The sequence below is a fragment of the Vicia villosa genome, unplaced genomic scaffold, assembly GCF_029867415.1.
Source record: "Vicia villosa cultivar HV-30 ecotype Madison, WI unplaced genomic scaffold, Vvil1.0 ctg.000742F_1_1, whole genome shotgun sequence".
Classification (NCBI taxonomy): Eukaryota; Viridiplantae; Streptophyta; class Magnoliopsida; order Fabales; family Fabaceae; genus Vicia; species Vicia villosa.
The window spans coordinates 175,996-194,087 of NW_026705331.1; the positions used below are offsets into that span (position 1 = coordinate 175,996).

General features: G+C 35.5%; 1 protein-coding gene and 1 non-coding gene across 2 annotated transcripts; both read right to left on the minus strand.

Annotated features, from left to right (window-relative positions):
* Positions 1-7,027: 7,027 nt before the first annotated feature.
* On the minus strand, positions 7,028-8,988 carry LOC131630825 (uncharacterized). Its single transcript, XM_058901569.1, has 2 exons — positions 8,040-8,988; positions 7,028-7,905 (listed from the first exon to the last, which is right to left on the minus strand). Exons 1-2 carry the CDS (start codon positions 8,917-8,919, stop codon positions 7,175-7,177), a joined length of 1,611 nt encoding a protein of 536 aa, XP_058757552.1. The 5' UTR covers positions 8,920-8,988; the 3' UTR covers positions 7,028-7,174.
* Positions 8,989-16,497: 7,509 nt separating this feature from the next.
* Positions 16,498-16,604, minus strand: LOC131630835 (small nucleolar RNA R71). The gene has a single exon (XR_009292522.1). It is a non-coding gene; the product is annotated as a small nucleolar RNA R71 (small nucleolar RNA).
* Between the last annotated feature and the right edge of the window lie 1,488 nt (positions 16,605-18,092).

Sequence of the window (18,092 nt, forward strand, 5' to 3'; positions counted from 1 at the left end):
ATCGACTGCGGTCATTGTGGAAATCTCTTGGAGACCAAGTGAAGGTCAGGAGTCTTGGAGTCAATGGATGTTATATCTCGTGGAGATCACTGAACAGTGCATTGCAGTCAGTTACAGTAGGTAGCTGTGCAGGAAGTTAGTCACAACGCGTTGTTGTGCAGGTTACTAGATTGATGAACGTTATATTCGGAAGGGATCACTGAAAGGTATAGTCATCTAGGGGTTAGTCACTCGCGGGTAGCTTGTGCAGGGTTAGTCACAGCAGTTGGTTGTGTAGGTTGTTAGTCACGACGGAGGATCGTGCAGATGTAATCATGATTTGGTTATAGTGGATTAAGACCTCTGCACAAGAGGCAAATCACCTGAAGAAGGTGGACCGGAGGTAGCCTTATTCAGAAGGTGAACCAAGATAAAAATGAATGCGTCTTTTACTTTTTATGCACTATTCGTTTTAACTTAGAACATTCAAGCAAAAGTTCCTCAGAACTGTACTGAGCAAGTCAGAATTTATGATAACACACAGAAGTTAAAATGAACATATTATTGGTTATGTAGTTCTACATCCTCATGCTTCCGCAACATCAAAAGCATAATCCAATAGATGATAAAAACGAAAGAAAGAAAAGACGTTAATAAAGAAAGGGAATTTTAATTGATAAAGAACACAATTCAATCCCCCCTTTCTTGTGTTTTTCTCCACCTTCAAGATTAGGGCTGGCAAAACGGGCCGCCCGCCCTGCCTTATGCCTGCCAAAAAACGAGCGGGGCGGGCATGCCCGCTAAATAAAATGGGCATAAAGGTCATGCCCACCCCGCTAAGATGGCGGACGGCGGGCTTACCCGACTATTTTTATTTATATTTTTTAATAGATTAATAGGTTTTTTACCTTTTAATTAAACTTTTCACTTATTTTTTAAAACAATTTTTTATAAAAGCAACTTTTTAAAAAATTTACTTAAAAATATATTACATATATTTATAGATAAATGTATAAAATAAACCATCAAGAATTGGAAATACTAGAATTAACTAAAAAAATAGTGAGTTTTGGAGGAAGGGCGGGCTTTGGCAAGGCGGGTATGGCGGGTGGCGGGTTTTTGCGGGGCGAGCTTTAGCGAGCGGCGGGCCTAAAATCCCAATCCCACCCGCCATTTTTTGGCGGGTGCGCGGGCCGGCCCGGCGGGCCACGACCAATTTTGCCACCCTTATTCAAGATGATAATTGGTCAAACTTACTTGCTAATCCATTTGAAAAATCTTCTTCTCACAGTGCACTTATGTCACCAGAAGCATCTTCTTTCATTTTTGTCTCATTGCATCAAGAAAGACAACTCACAAATCAATTATTAGTTATTATATACAGAAAGACAAATCAAAAATTAGTAGTCATACTTCAATGTTCCAGCTATAATGTAGTATATACATAAAATAGATCCAAACAAAATGGTAAAACTAATTGTTACATGAGAACAGCTAGTGTGGAACCAGCAGTTGAACTACCCTAATATCGATGATAACATTTACGATGTTTTATTGAAGCAACATACCAGTGTCATCTCTATCATAAAAGTGTTGATAATAAAATCCATACCCATAAATACTAAAGATGCATACTGGAATCCACAAGCAGACAATAACTACTACCAATAAAATTGTTGATATTATAAAGATTAGCAAAGAGTACGGACACCTAAGTTGATAGAAACACAAAATCAGAGTTGAGTCAAAACATGCGTGTATTAGAGAATAGTGTATTTGAGAAAGAAAATAATTATAAAAGTAGTGAAGAATATTCTCACCATTTGGATTTCCTTGCTCATAGAATTTTCAAAGGAGAAGAACAACCTTTGATGCCGTTATACCTACAACACATGTGATACCCCTTTTAGCAACTTAGTCATTGAAAGTTTACTTTTTTTTCACTGTAACTGAACAAAAGAAAACAATAACTCAACGAAACTATTGGTATTTTAACATATCGAACTCCGAGAAATTATCATGGATCGAATTGTCAACATATCACCATAGAAAATCAATTCTTCAATAACCCAAAGTCCTAATTACTTTAAAACCCTAAGGGTGTGTTTGTTACAAGGTTACCAAAATTATTCCTGTGAATATGAGTATGGGAATGCAATATTCCCATGTTTGATTCAAGTTTTAAAAAGTTATTCCAAGGAATATTATTTACACATAGTTTTGCAATTCTTCCAAGGCATAAAGGGTGGGAATAAAATATTCCCATGGGAATAAGTTAAACCAACTCTAACTTCCAACTATCACTCGTAATTATTATTATTTTTATTTTTTTATAATTTAAATTTAAACAAATTATGTCTAGGAATCTAAATTTTTACCAAACACATAGGTTGGAACAATATTCCTAGGAATAATATCCTTGGAATAGTATTCCAAGAAATATAATCTTAAGCCATGAAACAAACACACCCTAAATGATATAGAAGATCTAAATTTAAAAAAACACTAAATCATTGAAATTCTAAAACATTTTGCAGCAACAAAAGGAAACCCTTAAACCTTGGCAACTCTAAATCCATTTTTAAAGTAATATTTAAAAAACCCAAAAATAATAGGTGAAAATTGCAAATCTGCATCAACTTGAAACAGAAGCATCAACAAAATAAAAACTAAATAAGCAGAAGAAATATCGTGAATAGATGAAGGAGATAAACCCACTGTGCATCTTCCTCAATTTCATAGGATTTACGAAACCCTAATTTCGCGCACAAATATGGACTTTGATTAGGGATTTGTTAGCAAACTCTTACAGATAATATCATTCCGGTTTGTATAGAAGAAGAGAAAAAATGAAGAAGAAAAGGGTGAAGAAGAAGGAGATGGAGAATGAAGCTGAGAAAGAGAGAGGGAAAATGAACGTGAGAGAGAAAGAGAAGAGGGAAGAGAGAGATGAGAGAGAGAAAGAGAAAGAGGAAAAGGACGATGAGAGAGAAAGAGTGTGAATGAAAATTATGAAAATTTTGAAATTTGAAATCAAGTAGACATTGAAAATGGCAAAACATTATTAATTATTATTTTATAATTTAACTAATATTAACTAATAATGTTAATTATTAACTAATAATACTAATTAATAATGTAAATATTAACTATTAATTAATATATTTTATAATTTAATTAACTAATATATTGACTAATAAATTAACAGTAACTATAATATGTTAGCAAAGGCAACTACATAACACAAACCAAGGTGCAGTCTAGAGGTAAGGGTGTTTTTCATGTATGTTTTGGGTCCTGGATTCAACACCCCATATGACCAATTTTTAAAGCTTTCATATTTAACATTTTAACAACCATATAATAAAATAATAATAAAAAACGCCACATGGAAATAAAATAAATAAAATGTCACCTAAGCCAACCACGTCATTAAAAAAAATTTTAAAAATATCAAAAAAAATTGTCACGTCATTAATTCTGATGATTGTATTTCTTGAGGGGGCAAAATAGGGGAATCTTCATATGTTAGGGGGCGAATCCAAACTTTTTTTTACAGGGGCGTTTTTCAAACCTCGCCCATATGACAGGGGGTAAAATAGCTATTATCCCTATTTTAAAAAGGGAGTTAGGAGAAGAGAGTTTTTGCCTGTACGTAGAAACTTGATTTAGAGAAAAAAAAAGAGGCAAAGGTTAGTGTTGATTCTGATGATCTTTTATATAGAAATCCATAATCAATCAAAATAATGAATCTGCACACTCAAAAAATTATTAGAATACAAAATTGTTACATATAAAATATATGTATTGTTATCATCAAAACTAAAGATTGAATACACAACCAAATCTTGTTCTAATAGAGCTTACTAACACATAAATCATTGTTGACCTTTCTCCTAATAAAACTCCCATAGAATGTCAGTGGATTTATAAAATAAAATATCTTGTGGATGTTAATATTGATAGTTACAAAATTAGACTCGTTGCAAAGGGTTACACTTAACTTGGCAACTAGAAAGAATTGATGTTTATGAGATAAAAAAATATAAACTTCCTCATTTATCCACCACTAACAAAGTTAACAAACTCAATAAATCTCTTTATGGCCTTAAAAAGGCCAATAAATAATGATATTCCAAATTGTGTGATTCTTTAATTTCTCTTGGTTATTCCAATGTTGATTATTATTTATTTACTAAATCTTGTGATAAAAACCGTATTGCTTTATTACTGTATGTAGATGACTAAGTTTTAGCAGGAAATAACATTACATAAATTCAACATGTTTTTTTAGTAAACAAGATATTATATAAACCGGAGAATTAAGGGTTCTTCAACCTGTTTACATAAATTCAACATGTTAAAACCATTCTTCACATCAAATTTCATATTAAGAAATTAGGGTCTTTCAAATACTTTCTTGGCCTTGAAGGACTACATCCGCATCTGGTATTTTGCTAAATCAACGTAACTACACTTTTGAATTACTAAGCACCACATGCAGGCCCGACCTTATACAGGCGCAAGCTGCGCTGTAGCACGGGCCTCCAAATTCTAAGGGCCCAAATTTATTTATTGTTATTAACTAGAAAAATATGAAGAAAAGAAAAATAGACCATCAACATAAATTCTGAATGCCATTAAGAAAGAAATGAGGCCCCCTCTTCTCCCTATTATGTTCGCTCTTTACCTCCTTTCTATCAAAAACCTAAAACAAAACGCCGCCACGTCCCCATCTGTTTACGTCGACGGAGACGAAGCAAAACGAATGCGGTGTGGAGGCGCGGTATAGTTAGTGACTCAGTAGGAATTAGTTTGAATATTTTGCTTTTATTTGTTAGGAGAGTTGGAAAATATAGAAAGAAAAAGAAACTAATCTGAGAGATAGCTATAGTGAAATAGATACCATGAGGAGTGAATTAAAACAGGAGAGATATGATTGACATAACAATAGTGAATGAATTAAATTAAATAAGAAAAGTGAGAGAGTAAGATGAGATGAGATGGGACTTGAGTATGCAGTTTTATCTACAACACTACAAGTCTACAACTTAGTAAAATAATAGTATATATTATTACTATTAGCTAGTCTTAATGATAGAGGAACAGATAGATTGCAGGTGGTGGTGTTCACATGATGTTGCTTTAAAACGTGTCAATCCTCTAAATTTTTTATCCATTAGAGTATTATTTATTGCCAAATTTGTTCACGTCATGCTATTTTCTTTTTTATACTCTTTTACGTTAATATACTTTTTTTTGTAATCCTTTTAAGTTAATATTGTTAATTTATATTTTTGTTTAGTTTAGTATTTTTTAGCTAATTTCCAATTCTTAATTTTGATTAATAATTGTTAATGTTTTTTTATTTAATTAAATTGATTTTTCTTTCTACTAATATAATAATTTAATGCAGATTTATTTTATTTTTGGTGCTTCATTTAATTAATATATAATTTTATTATAGTTGTATTTTTAATTATTAAAATTATATATTTTTTAAAAAAAATTTAGGCCTATTTTTAAAATTAGCACTGGCCCTCTAAATTTATTGGGCTGACCCTGACCACATGTATGCTATCATTTACACCTTCTTCAACTCCATACAATCCTTCTCTTAAACTTCACTAAATTGGTTCTACACTATATCATGATTCCACTCAATTTCTTAGACTTATTGGTAAATCCATATACGTAACCACAACTGGCCCTGATATTTGATTTATTGTACTACAACTTATCCGATTTGTTTGTCAACCTACTGTCAATCACTTCCACGCTGCAGCCAAAATTCTACAATTCTTAATAATTTCTCGCTTAAGTTCACAGGTGGAATATAGAGATCTTGCAAGTCTCACATTTTAAGTCCAATGGATGCATTACCTCTTGAAAAACTTGGATATACATTTCTCCAGCCAACTCCAATTTACTGCGACTACAGACCTGTAGTGTACTTGGCTCACAACTCTACTTTCCCCGAGTGCTCCTAACACATCGAGGTCTATTTTCACATCATTATAGAAAAATCAGAAACAAGTCCCATCAAACTTTTTTTTCATTCCATCATCTGCTCAGATTGTTAAAGTTCTGACCAAGACTCTTTTTAAATCAGCTTTTTTTACCTTTCCTTAACCAGCTTGGACTTACATCCAGTGTTTCAAAAACCAGACCGGACATCAAACCGGTGAGGGTACTGGGTTACTGGTTTATTGGTCGAACCACTGAATCACTGGTCGAACCGCATGACTAAACCGGGTTAAACCGGATAACTCGGTTGAATAGACTGATCGTTATAACAAAATTATATAGGTATAAAATCTGTCAAACCGAATGATTCAGTCCCTACAAAATATAACTAGTACTTAAATTTTTTGAAAACATCATATTATAAAAAAATTTACAAGTTCATAATTTAAATTCGAATTTTACACATACGTATAACACACAATCAAATAGTACATAATTATAAAATATAAACAAAAGTTTAATCGCAACATAATTTAATTGAATAATTTATAACAAAATGATTTCATTGTCTACTAAATTTAATTTCAATAAAAGAAAAATTGTTTCAATGTTGGGATCTCCTTCTTCAATATCAAAATCATCTGTAACAAAATCAACCGCATCTACAACAATTTTTTATTATTTATTTATTTTATTTTTTATTTTAATTTTTAATTAAAATAGTCAAAATGACATTGTCTTAATTTTTTAAAATTAAAAAATTAAAAAAATTAAAAAAATTAAAAAATGCATTTAAACCACCGGTTCACAAAAACCACCGATTTTGACTGGTTCAATGACATTCCCGATCCAGCTATTGAACCAGATCGGTTACCTGACCGATTCCTGGTTCGACCGGTCCGGTCCAGTTTTTAAAACACTGCTTACATCCATTCACAATCTTGTTTATCGGGGAGTATTAGAAAATATTACTTAACTTGTTAGTTGTGTTAGTCACACGATTATAGAAAATTTAGTTTTTTATTGATGTAAAAATACACCCTTTGTATTGATGTGTAAGACAACAATAATAATATGGAGTACTAATTTGGGATGGAAATTCCAATAATGGGCCACATTTTAAGCCCTTATTTATCTAGAAACATTACAACACAACAAAACCAAAATAAAAAATATCATCAGTTCAATTATATAGCATTACTTTTATTTTTTATGATCTGTGATATTATCAATATTGAGCAATCAGTTCTTGGCTAGTAGAAGGCCTTTGGAACCTACAAAGTTTGCAGGATGTTGAAAAGAGAGATGGAGTTTGGTACTTGTCTTCTCCTCCCATCATTGGCATAGCAACACCTCTCTTAACAGGACTAACATAACTTGGCCTATAAGTTTGACCTAGAACTCCTTCCATAAAATCAGTAGGATTCTTAAACTTGAACTGTGTCTCCAAATGAGCAAAAGCATCATTTGATGGCAACTGATAATTATGAGCTTTGTTTTCTTTTTCTCCAATAGGCCGTACCCTTATGTCCATTTCAAGCAAACCAGAAATTGTGACTCTAACACTGTTTTTATCATCTGTTCTCTCCACAACCAGTTCCCTTTCATCTTCATTAGTCTTCCATTCTGCATCGTCATCAGTAGGAATGGTTATTAATTTTCCGTCCCATTTAACTGTAAGAGAGTCAACATTGTCATTCCATTGAGCTACTCTATTAGCTGTAATAACAAGAGTGTGAGTGTCGAACATGACAGAAAGTGCTTGCACCCATGTGTAGTCGCGTGTCCTTCCTTGAGGCCGAGTACCGATGAAGTGAGCGTTTATTTGGAATTCGTTGTCTGAAACAATGGCAAAGTTTCCTCCAGTGGCTCCGTGGAAGTAGAACATCACACCGTCGCCACCAACAAAGCGAGGATCATAGCACAATGAACCATAGCCATCACAGTTTGCTCTTCTAACTTCAAATAAACCAAACAAACTCAACATTAATTCAGTATTATACTTGCATGCATACTAATTTTATTTGAATATGATAGTAATATGAGCTTAAAGACTGTATACTGCTGCAAAAAAATTTACATTGTCCTCTTACCTTTGCAAGTGGCTTCACATTTGTTGCTGCAGTCAAGGAAACAACCTTTATCCTTCTTGTTCTTCTTTGGCTTCCTCACTTTGCACTCTTCTGGACATACAAGGGTCTTGAATTGACAAGTATTTTTTGCTTTGCAAAATGCTCTCTCCTGTCCCGATTGCAGAGCTGGCAACTTTTCAGACTTTGCGGATTCATCATCTTTCGGTGTCTTCCTTTTTGGAACCTTCTCCTTTCCATTTCCGTTGTTACCGATACCATTACCATTACCATTATCGTTTCCATTGTTACTGTTACCGTTATCGTTACCGTTACCATTACCATTACCGCTCCCATTGTTCCCGTTACCATTACCATTCCCATTTCCATTTCCATTACTGTTACCGTTACCGTTACCGTTTCCATTGTTACCATTGTCGTTACCGTTACCGTTACCATTACCATTACTGCTCCCATTGTTCCCGTTACCATTACCATTACCATTTCCATTTCCATTACCATTACCGTTTCCATTGTTACCATTACCGTTACCGTTACCATTACCATTACCATTACCGCTCCCATTGTTCCCGTTACCATTACCATTACCATTATCATTGCCATTGTTACCATTACCATTGTCATTACCATTACCATTCCCATTGTTACTGTTACCATTACCGTTACCATTGTTGTTCCCATTGTTCCCATTACCGTTGCTATTACCACTGCCATTACCATTGTTACCATTACCATTATTGTTCCCATTGTTACCGGTACCATTACCATTACCATTACCATTTCCGTTACCGTTGCCATTTACTTGACCTCGAGCAATGAAAGCTTCCATGGAGATAAGTAAGATAAAAAAGGCCACCAAGATGCTCCACTTTCCTCTAGCCATCTTGGTGAACTTTCTAATGATATCTTCTGTTACTTTGTTATACTTATTTAGTGATTTTGAATTGCTTCAATCAATGATGCAAATGATATATTGATTGATGGAAAGGTGCATGCATTTAAGAAAATATATAGAGACTTTGGCATATGAATATTGGCCTAGAATTTTGGCTTAAGATTCGCAAGCATTCTTTTTCTAACTACGCTTCTTAAAGTTGATTGTTGCTTGGACTAATGATATATGAGGGATATTCAAAGCTTAATAGCACTAAAAGTGGCAACTAGATATTAAACAGCTTAATTAACTCACTAACTTGATGTTCAAACAATTCCTTCTCTAAGAGCGCGTGTTACTCTATATATTTTCTTATAAACAATAACAATCAAATTTATGAGTACGATTATTTCACGTAACGTAAGACTCGGTTATTGTAGGCTTTGACGGTGAGAGCATTAAGAATGAAATTAGCTGTGACAACGTGGTTTTATGTGTAGAGTTTAGAATAAGGAGCTTGAAATGATGGCATGTGAGTTGTATCTTGTGTACACCAGCTTCTCCAATACACAGTTGTTGATGCAGCGAAAAGCCAATGAATTGGAATGGACTGAATTTTGAAAGTTGACGGTATGAGTATCTGCCATGTAAATTTTCTATTCAGCAATTTGTTAAAAACTAAATTTTCTTTTGTAGTTATTCAAATTGTGACAAATTCCATTATTATTATTAAAGATTAATGTATTGAGAACTTTTATTAAAGAAGTTGGGAAGATTACTAGCCATCTTAATCGTAGCCGCTCATTTTAAAAAATACTACTTAGTATTACTAACCATTTAAACAAGACAATGAAACTATACTCTTAATCACTTTATATAAAAACAGGATTACTATAGTATAAGATTTGTTCATCTATAAAGTAATTGCGAAATACAAAAAGGAGAGTGTTTCATGTGTTTGATATCTAAGAGACTATATATGCAAATGGAATTAGTGAATGAATCTCCAATTTTTGAGGTTGAGGTTGGAGTATTTATTGAGGGCAATTTAGGTGGTGCAAGAAGGAGAAAAATAATTTTTCTTAGCTTCCCGACGAATACATGGAAATGGGAGAAGATAGGATCTTCCTTAAATCTTGAAGGGTCCGGTTTTTTCTTTTACTGTCATCCCCTAATCTATTATCTTTTGGACACCTCATCGGCCACATGTGATAAAAACATGTAGAATATGAACCTTAGTTCGAATTGGGAGACTCGGGCCCAATGGAGTGACCTGGACCATGTGTGTCTTGTATTCCAATACTTCATTTGGTTTGTTCTGCTATGTGTTGTCCCTTTATGGGCCTAATAGAATTATCTAAGTACAGAATCATTCAAGTATGAGACTTGGACAGAGGTCTTATTGATATGAATCCTTTGAAAATGGGTGAGTCCCTTAAGCGTCGCTTGGACACGTACATCATTTATTGCTTAGACACACTGGCTTTTATCTCGAGAAGGCATGATCGCTATGAACTGTTGATCATATGCATGAAGCAATATCCAGCCATAGATGTTTCTTCGTTTTCCAACTGCATGCGCACGCCAATGTTAGAGCAACAATGGCATACGTGACCTAGGCAGTTTTATTCATATTAACATTGTTATGCTTCATTCTTCTTCATGTTACTTCCAAAACTCTTATGTTTTTCCCAACAAGAACTTTCCTTTAAAATTTCTCCCAAGCTTGACCTTATCTTCCATCCTTTTTCCATATAAGCTCAAGTATTATGTTTTCCCATTTTCCTTCATATTTTCCTTTTTCTGATAATGTTAATTATTAGGGATTTAGAAGAGAATGACAATGTAGTAGAACCCTTCACTAGTAAGGAGCTCACAGAGATATAGGAATATTGTATAAAAACACTAGGTGAGCCGATGAGACTGTTGATTACCAAGTTTTCAAAATATGAATGTGTAGTGTTATATTTGTAAAGAACCTGGCAAGGGCGAGAGCTTTGTAGCCCCCAGTAGGGGCAACGACCTTGTGTCGCCCTCTAGGAGGTACCGCCTTGCCCTAAGTACCTTCTACTCGCCTAGATACAGAAAATGTTAGAAAAGATGTTTCTTGGGCATAAAGAAATCAGTGTTAGTAGCTGATCCACGTCTCCCTAGGAAATAGGGATTCAAAGGTCCATCATTGACTGAGTGGGCGATGATCCTTCCCAAGGAAACCATAGGCCCAAAAGCATCTATAAATACTTCTCCCTTAACGAGAAAAAGGGACAGATCATTGACGGGTCTGTAAACAGAGTCTAAAATAAAACTGCAAATGCACAGCCTATCAAAGTAATATATAAGATTATCGAACCACAGAGACAAATCGTCAATCTATCAACTCTATTGCTAAGGTGCTTATCTAAGGCGGTTGAGAATATTTGATATGAGTGCAGTGCAAGAAAATAAAGGAATAAAGCAAATAGCAGATAAAAGCAACATGTTCGAATGTAATTCACGTATATCAGACAGCGTTCCAGTTACACATGGATAGAATTACTTACTGGGAAATATTTTCTACTTATAGAAAGGAACAATTTAACGGGAACTTTTCGCTTTCGCGTACTAAGAACTGAGTTTACTCTTTAAGTCTACCCATTCATTTGTCACATATGAATAGTGTGTATTGTGTTAAAGTAGTGAACCTATTTTTAAGAAATCAATTACTTGTCTTAGTAGAAAAATGATTTTAACTTGGAAAATTTAACTTAAAGAGATTCATGGCTTTTGGCCAAGAATCAGATTTCAAACCCATAAACGCGTCCGAAAATAGTTTCAAAATCGTTTTCTAAAAATGTGTCAAAGATTCCTAATTAACCAAACAAACTGCTTTCGCCCTTTTTGTTCGGTTGAAAACTAATCAAGTTTGATCTTAAGTATGAACGACTTTCGATCTTACCCATAAACATTTAAACACAGTAAACTTGAATTAAAGGTCGAAACATCCCCAGTAGTATTTCTATTAACATAACATTTGGAACACGATCGTGACAACGATCCTTACATTCTAACCCTTATAAATTTAGCCAGACATGGAAATAAAAGTGAGCCTATAAAAACGTGTAGGCATGGTAAGAGCGAGAAATAAATAAAGTAAAAGCAAGACAGTAAAATAAAGCAATTAGGCGAGCCTATAAAAACGTGTAGGCATGGTAAGAGCGGGAAGTAAATAAAGTAAAGCAAGACAATAAAATAAAGCAATTAAACGAGCCTATAAAAACGTGTAAGCATGGTAAGAGCGGGAAATAAATAAAGTAAAGTAAGACAATAAAATAAAGCAATTAAATAAAACCTGCTCCAATCGGAGTCTTTGAATCTGGTACAAGCGGAAAGTAAATGGAGAGGAAATGTAAATAGCGATATGATGAACTTCAACCAAAGTGCTCCAAACCTGATTACAGACTCAATCTACACCGTGACAACTCTTCAATGTGAAGTGATTGTCACTTTACAGATACTGATGGTATATGGCTTAAGTAGTAACTAAGCTTGGTGATCGGGACTTCATATAAGTCAATTGGGATATCACTGCAAGTATACAGCTTAGTCGTTAAGTTTTAAAAGATATCGAACCCACAAGGACTGAGGGTCAAATAATACGGTCTTTCGTTGCAGTTGGTAGCTAAGGCTTTCGATATTGTTGGTTTAGAAATGAAACTTAATTAAACTAAGGGAACAATAATTAATTAATCAGGTGTTTAGACACCGGTGTGCAATAGTCCAACTTCCGAGTTTAGAAACTTAATGGCATATTTTAAATAAATGTAGTCACTTTTCAGAATAAGTTATTCGAGTTAAAAATCCTTACCTCACACTTTCGTGTTTATTGACTCAGATTATACTACCAGTCCTAAAGTCCGCTCTCGCTAAATCTTTACAAACTGAAAAATAATTTTTGAAAGTCGAATAAAATATAATCAACTCTAAAGCGCTCTCGCTGTATTTAGAGTTGATGTTCGATGACCGCTATCCGGTAAAAATCTCACACTTTCGTTATTTTGATTTTAGACCTTAGGATGTAATTTACTTCCGTAAAAATACACGACTCAACATTAAAATAGGAAATCAGAACCAAAAAAATGCCTTGAGGAAGTTTATGCCAAATCGTTACTAAACTTGTCCTTCTGAGACCTTACACACCGGTTCAATAATTTAGCCGGACATATTATATTATTCAATCAAATAGAAAACAGAATATGAAGAAATTAACACAAGCATGGCAGTAGAATTATTAAACAATGTAAGCATGTAAAAGAAACGTGTAAACTGAATGATTAAACTGAGCTCTATGTTCCAAAAGCTTCAAACAGGTTCAAGCAATTCTTCACGTAACAGTACAGCTTCGGAAATTAAATACTTAAACTAAACTAAGTGTAGTAATCCTTCAATGCAAAGAATTACTACTTTGGATGGTGAATAAAAAAAGGCTATAAAGGTTCTGTATGCAAAATAGCAATGGAAATAAAAACTCAAAAACTCTGAAATTTGGTGCGGAGACGAGAGAGCCTTCAGTTGTGATATCTTCTCCTTTTATATGCTTCATAAAATCAGGTTAACTCTCGTGTAATCAGTCTTCCACTTTCCTCGTTTTTCGGATGCAGAAATGTCTCACGTTTTACTGAGAAACAGACGTAAAAATAGTTGGTAAAGGGGTTTGTGTCGAGGGGCACACGTCACAAACTTGCATCCAGCGCCGAGGGGCACAAGTGAGTACCTAGGGACACACGTGAGTGCCTAGGGGCACGCGTGAGTGTTTTGCCTCCTAGACCTTCGTTCTGGGCTTCTTGGACTTTTGCATTTTTTTCTTCATTTTCTTTTTCTTGTTTATACCCCTATTGCTCATTATTTCCAATACTCGAGATTCATTTAGAATTCCTGAAAAAAATAACAAAACAGCATAAAACCATAATAAAATAAAATAATAACTAATTAAATGTTATGGATTGTGTCGTAATCGAGACAGATAATACGGTATAATTTCGTGTTATCACTTGGATGGTTTGAAGAAAATGAAAAACGAAAATATATATAGAGGTTCTTGAAGATGCGCAAAGACAAGAGTGCCCCTCAACTCCTTCTGAGCGGGAAAATTTTTACACAGACCGCGCCCGCGGAGGGGGGGTCCGCGGCTGCGGAGCAGGCCAACATGGAGAACATGGGAACGTGGTGATAACACGATTTTATATCGTATATTTAGCTTAAAATCCATAGATATTTATAGCATTTTCCGTTTACTATGTTAATTTATTATGATATTACGCGAGTATTTGCTTTGTTTCAGGTTTTACACTCTAATCACGACTATTTGCAAAAAGGAAAGAAAATGGAGCTTAAATGTCCAATATCTATGCCTAAAAGATGGAAAAGGGTGCTGAAGTGAGAAGGAGGTGCAAATAAGACCTAAAGGCCCAATGAAGCAATCCAGCCCACGAAGGAAGGCAGCCCAAACCACACAAGCTAGTGGAGACGCACGTCTCCAACGTTCCAAAGGCCACCTCAGCAAAAGGAGACGCACGTCTCCAAGCCTCCCTAAAGATTCTCCACTTGAGACGCACGTCTCAAGTCCTGCGTCCAGTCTTCCTGAAGAATCGGAGACGCACGTCTCCAACCTAGTCTGAAGAATTTCCTCTTTTCACGCAACGTCACTGCAAAGCATCTCCTATAAATAGAGCCTGCCACTTCAGTTAAAGGGTCCGATTTCCTGCCAACGAAGTGCTGCCGAAATTGTACCGCGAACCGTATTTCTTTATTCTGCTTTCATTCAAACACTTATTTTCTCACAACGATTTCTACACTGGAAACTGTTGTGAACTTTTTATAGATCTAGCCTTACGTTAGATTTATCGCTTTTATTTCCTTGTTTATTTTTTCTGTCCGTTTAAATTCCGAAGAACGATCCAGCCAACCTGTGGTGGAAGTTCAGTACTCGAAGATCCAATTACCATTTATTTAATTCAGGTTTTTTATTTACCGCCTTTATTTATATTTATTTGCATGATATATTGTATGCCATTTACTATGTCTATTATTATGAACCGAACCGATTTATGCATGTTTAACCATATTAATATGTCTGGCTAAATTATTAAGATATCGGTATGTAAAGTAAGTTAACCGTAGGGATCCGAAATAAATTGGCTTAATTATGTTTTATTAACTATCACTTGTTTTTGGTCTGTATGTCTAATTTAATTAGTAAGTCTTAAAACCAATAGAGCGAAAGTTTGAGGGGTTAAGACGGTCAAAGGTTAAAATCAATAGAATGAAAGTTTGAGATCTTTAACTGGATAGTAGACATAGGACATTAGTTTTAAGGATGGAGAAAGCGTATTAAAACTAATTAGAACTTATTTATTTTTAAAAATTGTTTTTACACCCGAGCGGGATGGCGAAAGCGTACGTTAGGGATATTAGCATGTTCCGAGTCAACAGAGCGAAAGTTTGAGATTAGGAGATTTAAATAGATAACAACTTCATAAAACGGGCATTTTATTAATTACGTTGTTTCCAAAAAGCTTTTCTAAAATCTAATGGGATGGCGAAAGCGTACATTAGGATTAGGACAGTAATCTAAATCAACAGAGCGAAAGTTTGAGACGAGGATTTTTAATCAATTGAATTAGTAAAGATTTTTAATTAAATTATGCAAAAGCCAATGGACCTTTGGATCACCTTAAGTTAAACGAAATACATACTGATATCTGTCTTTTATTATATTATTCATTTCTCACAATCACTTTCCCTTAAGAACAATCGAAATATTAGTAGCCCTAGCTTTACATAGTAACCTTAGATAACGGTAGATCGATTCATAGTCCCTGTGGATTTGATATCTTTTAAAACTACATGACACGACTGTGCACTTGCAGTCATCAGATTTATAGACACGCAAAGTCGCGATCAAGTTTTTGGCGCCGTTGCCGGGGACTATTTAAGTCGATATCGTAACTCACTGTTACACCGTAGAGACTAGGACAATTCTTCCTTTTCTTTCTGAACGATTGTATGCCAAATACTCGTTCACAAGGAGGAGATTTAATACAACGAATTAACGAGATCGAACGTTTCATTAACGTCAAACGTCGAGCTCGCAATCTTCCCGAAGTAGCACCAATTCCTATTAATCAGGAATTGACTTTTACTGATCAAATCAATCAAATTATCCCGAAGTTAGAGATGGCTGCTATTCGTCCTCTTAGAGACTATGCCGCTCCTTCGCGCGCTGAACCGCATTCAAGTATCGCACCACCTGCGATTGAGGCAAACAATTTCGAACTGAAACCTTCGCTGGTCCAAGCTGTTCAACAGAATCAATTCTCTGGAAGCCCTGCAGACGACCCTAACCTCCATTTATCTGTGTTCGTGCAATACGCCGACACTGTCAAAGCTAACAATGTTAGTCCCGAAGCTATTCGATTACGTCTCTTTCCTTTCTCCTTGAGAGATAGAGCTAGAGCGTGGCTTCAATCCCTGCCTTCCAATTCCATAACCACGTGGGACGAATTGAAAAGAGTATTCTTAGCGAGATACTTTCCGCCTAACAAAACTGCTATGCTCAGAGGTCAAATCAACGGATTTACCCAGAAAGATAACGAATCACTCTTCGAAGCTTGGGAACGTTACAAGGACATGCTTAGAATATGCCCTCATCATGGACTCGAACCATGGCTGATCATCCATACTTTCTATGGTGGTCTCTTATATAACACTAAAATGACTATAGATGCCGCTGCTGGCGGAGCATTAATGGACAAACCCCATGATGAAGCATACAAACTCATAGAGAACATGGCACAAAACCATTACCAATGGGGTGGAGAACGAGCTGCTCTAGAGAAAACCCAAACCAAAGGAGGAATGTACGAAGTAAGTGGTATAGACCGCGTTAACGCTAAAGTAGACGCTTTAACTCAAAAGATCGAGAACTTAACCATCACTCCTTCAGCCACCGCTGCCGCTGTAACACCTAACTGCGAGATTTGTGGATTGACTGGGCATGCAGTTGCTGAATGTCAACTCTTGACTGGAGTCCCATCTGATCAAGTAAACTATGCTCAAGGAAACCCTTATTCTAACACGTATAACCCTGGATGGAAAAACCACCCGAACTTTTCTTATAAGAACAACAATGCGTTGTACGCACCTGGACAAGCACCTGCTGTACCACCTGGCTACCAAAAAGCGCCTGTAGCTGCTCAAAACACCCCTAGGAAGTCAAATCTAGAAATCATGATGGAGAACTTTATAGCTTCCCAACAACAAACCAATAAAGACTTCCTGAACCAAAACATCCACAACAGCGAGCAACTAAAACAACTATCAAACAAAGTAGATGCTTTAGCTACTCATAACAAAATGCTAGAAACTCAAATCTCACAAGTAGCCCAACAACAAGCACCTACTGCTGCCCCTGCTGGCACGTTTCCTGCTCAACAACAACCTAATCCTAAAGGACATGCGAACGCGATAACACTACGAAGTGGAACGAATTACGATGGACCCATAGATCCTAGAACTCAAAACGCGCCCATGTCACAACAAGAGCCAAAGGAAACCCAAAAGAAAACAACTGACGAACAAACTGCTAAGACTGATGAGAACAATAACGAAGTGGAACCTGAAAAAGAGAAACCTTACGTTCCACCACCGCCTTATAAGCCACCAATTCCTTATCCTCAGAGATTAGCTAAATCAAAAACCGAAGCGCAATTTAAAAGATTTGTAGAACTTCTGAAACAATTAAACATAACCATACCATTCACAGAATCCATAACTGAAATGCCTTCGTACGCTAAATTCCTAAAAGAAATCTTATCAAACAAAAAGAAACTCGAGGATAACGAAACCGTAACACTTACCGCTGAATGTAGCGCTATCATCCAAAATAACATGCCTCCAAAACTGAAAGACCCTGGTAGTTTCTCTATACCCTGCGTAATAGGTAAAACCATTATAGAGAAGGCCTTGTGCGATTTAGGAGCTAGTGTTAGTTTGATGCCTCTTTCAACCTGTAAGAAACTAAATCTAGGTGAGCTTAAAGCAACGAGAATGTCTCTTCAACTAGCTGACCGTTCAGTTAAATACCCTGTAGGAATGTTAGAGAATATCCCTGTTCGTGTAGGTCAATTCTACATCCCAACTGACTT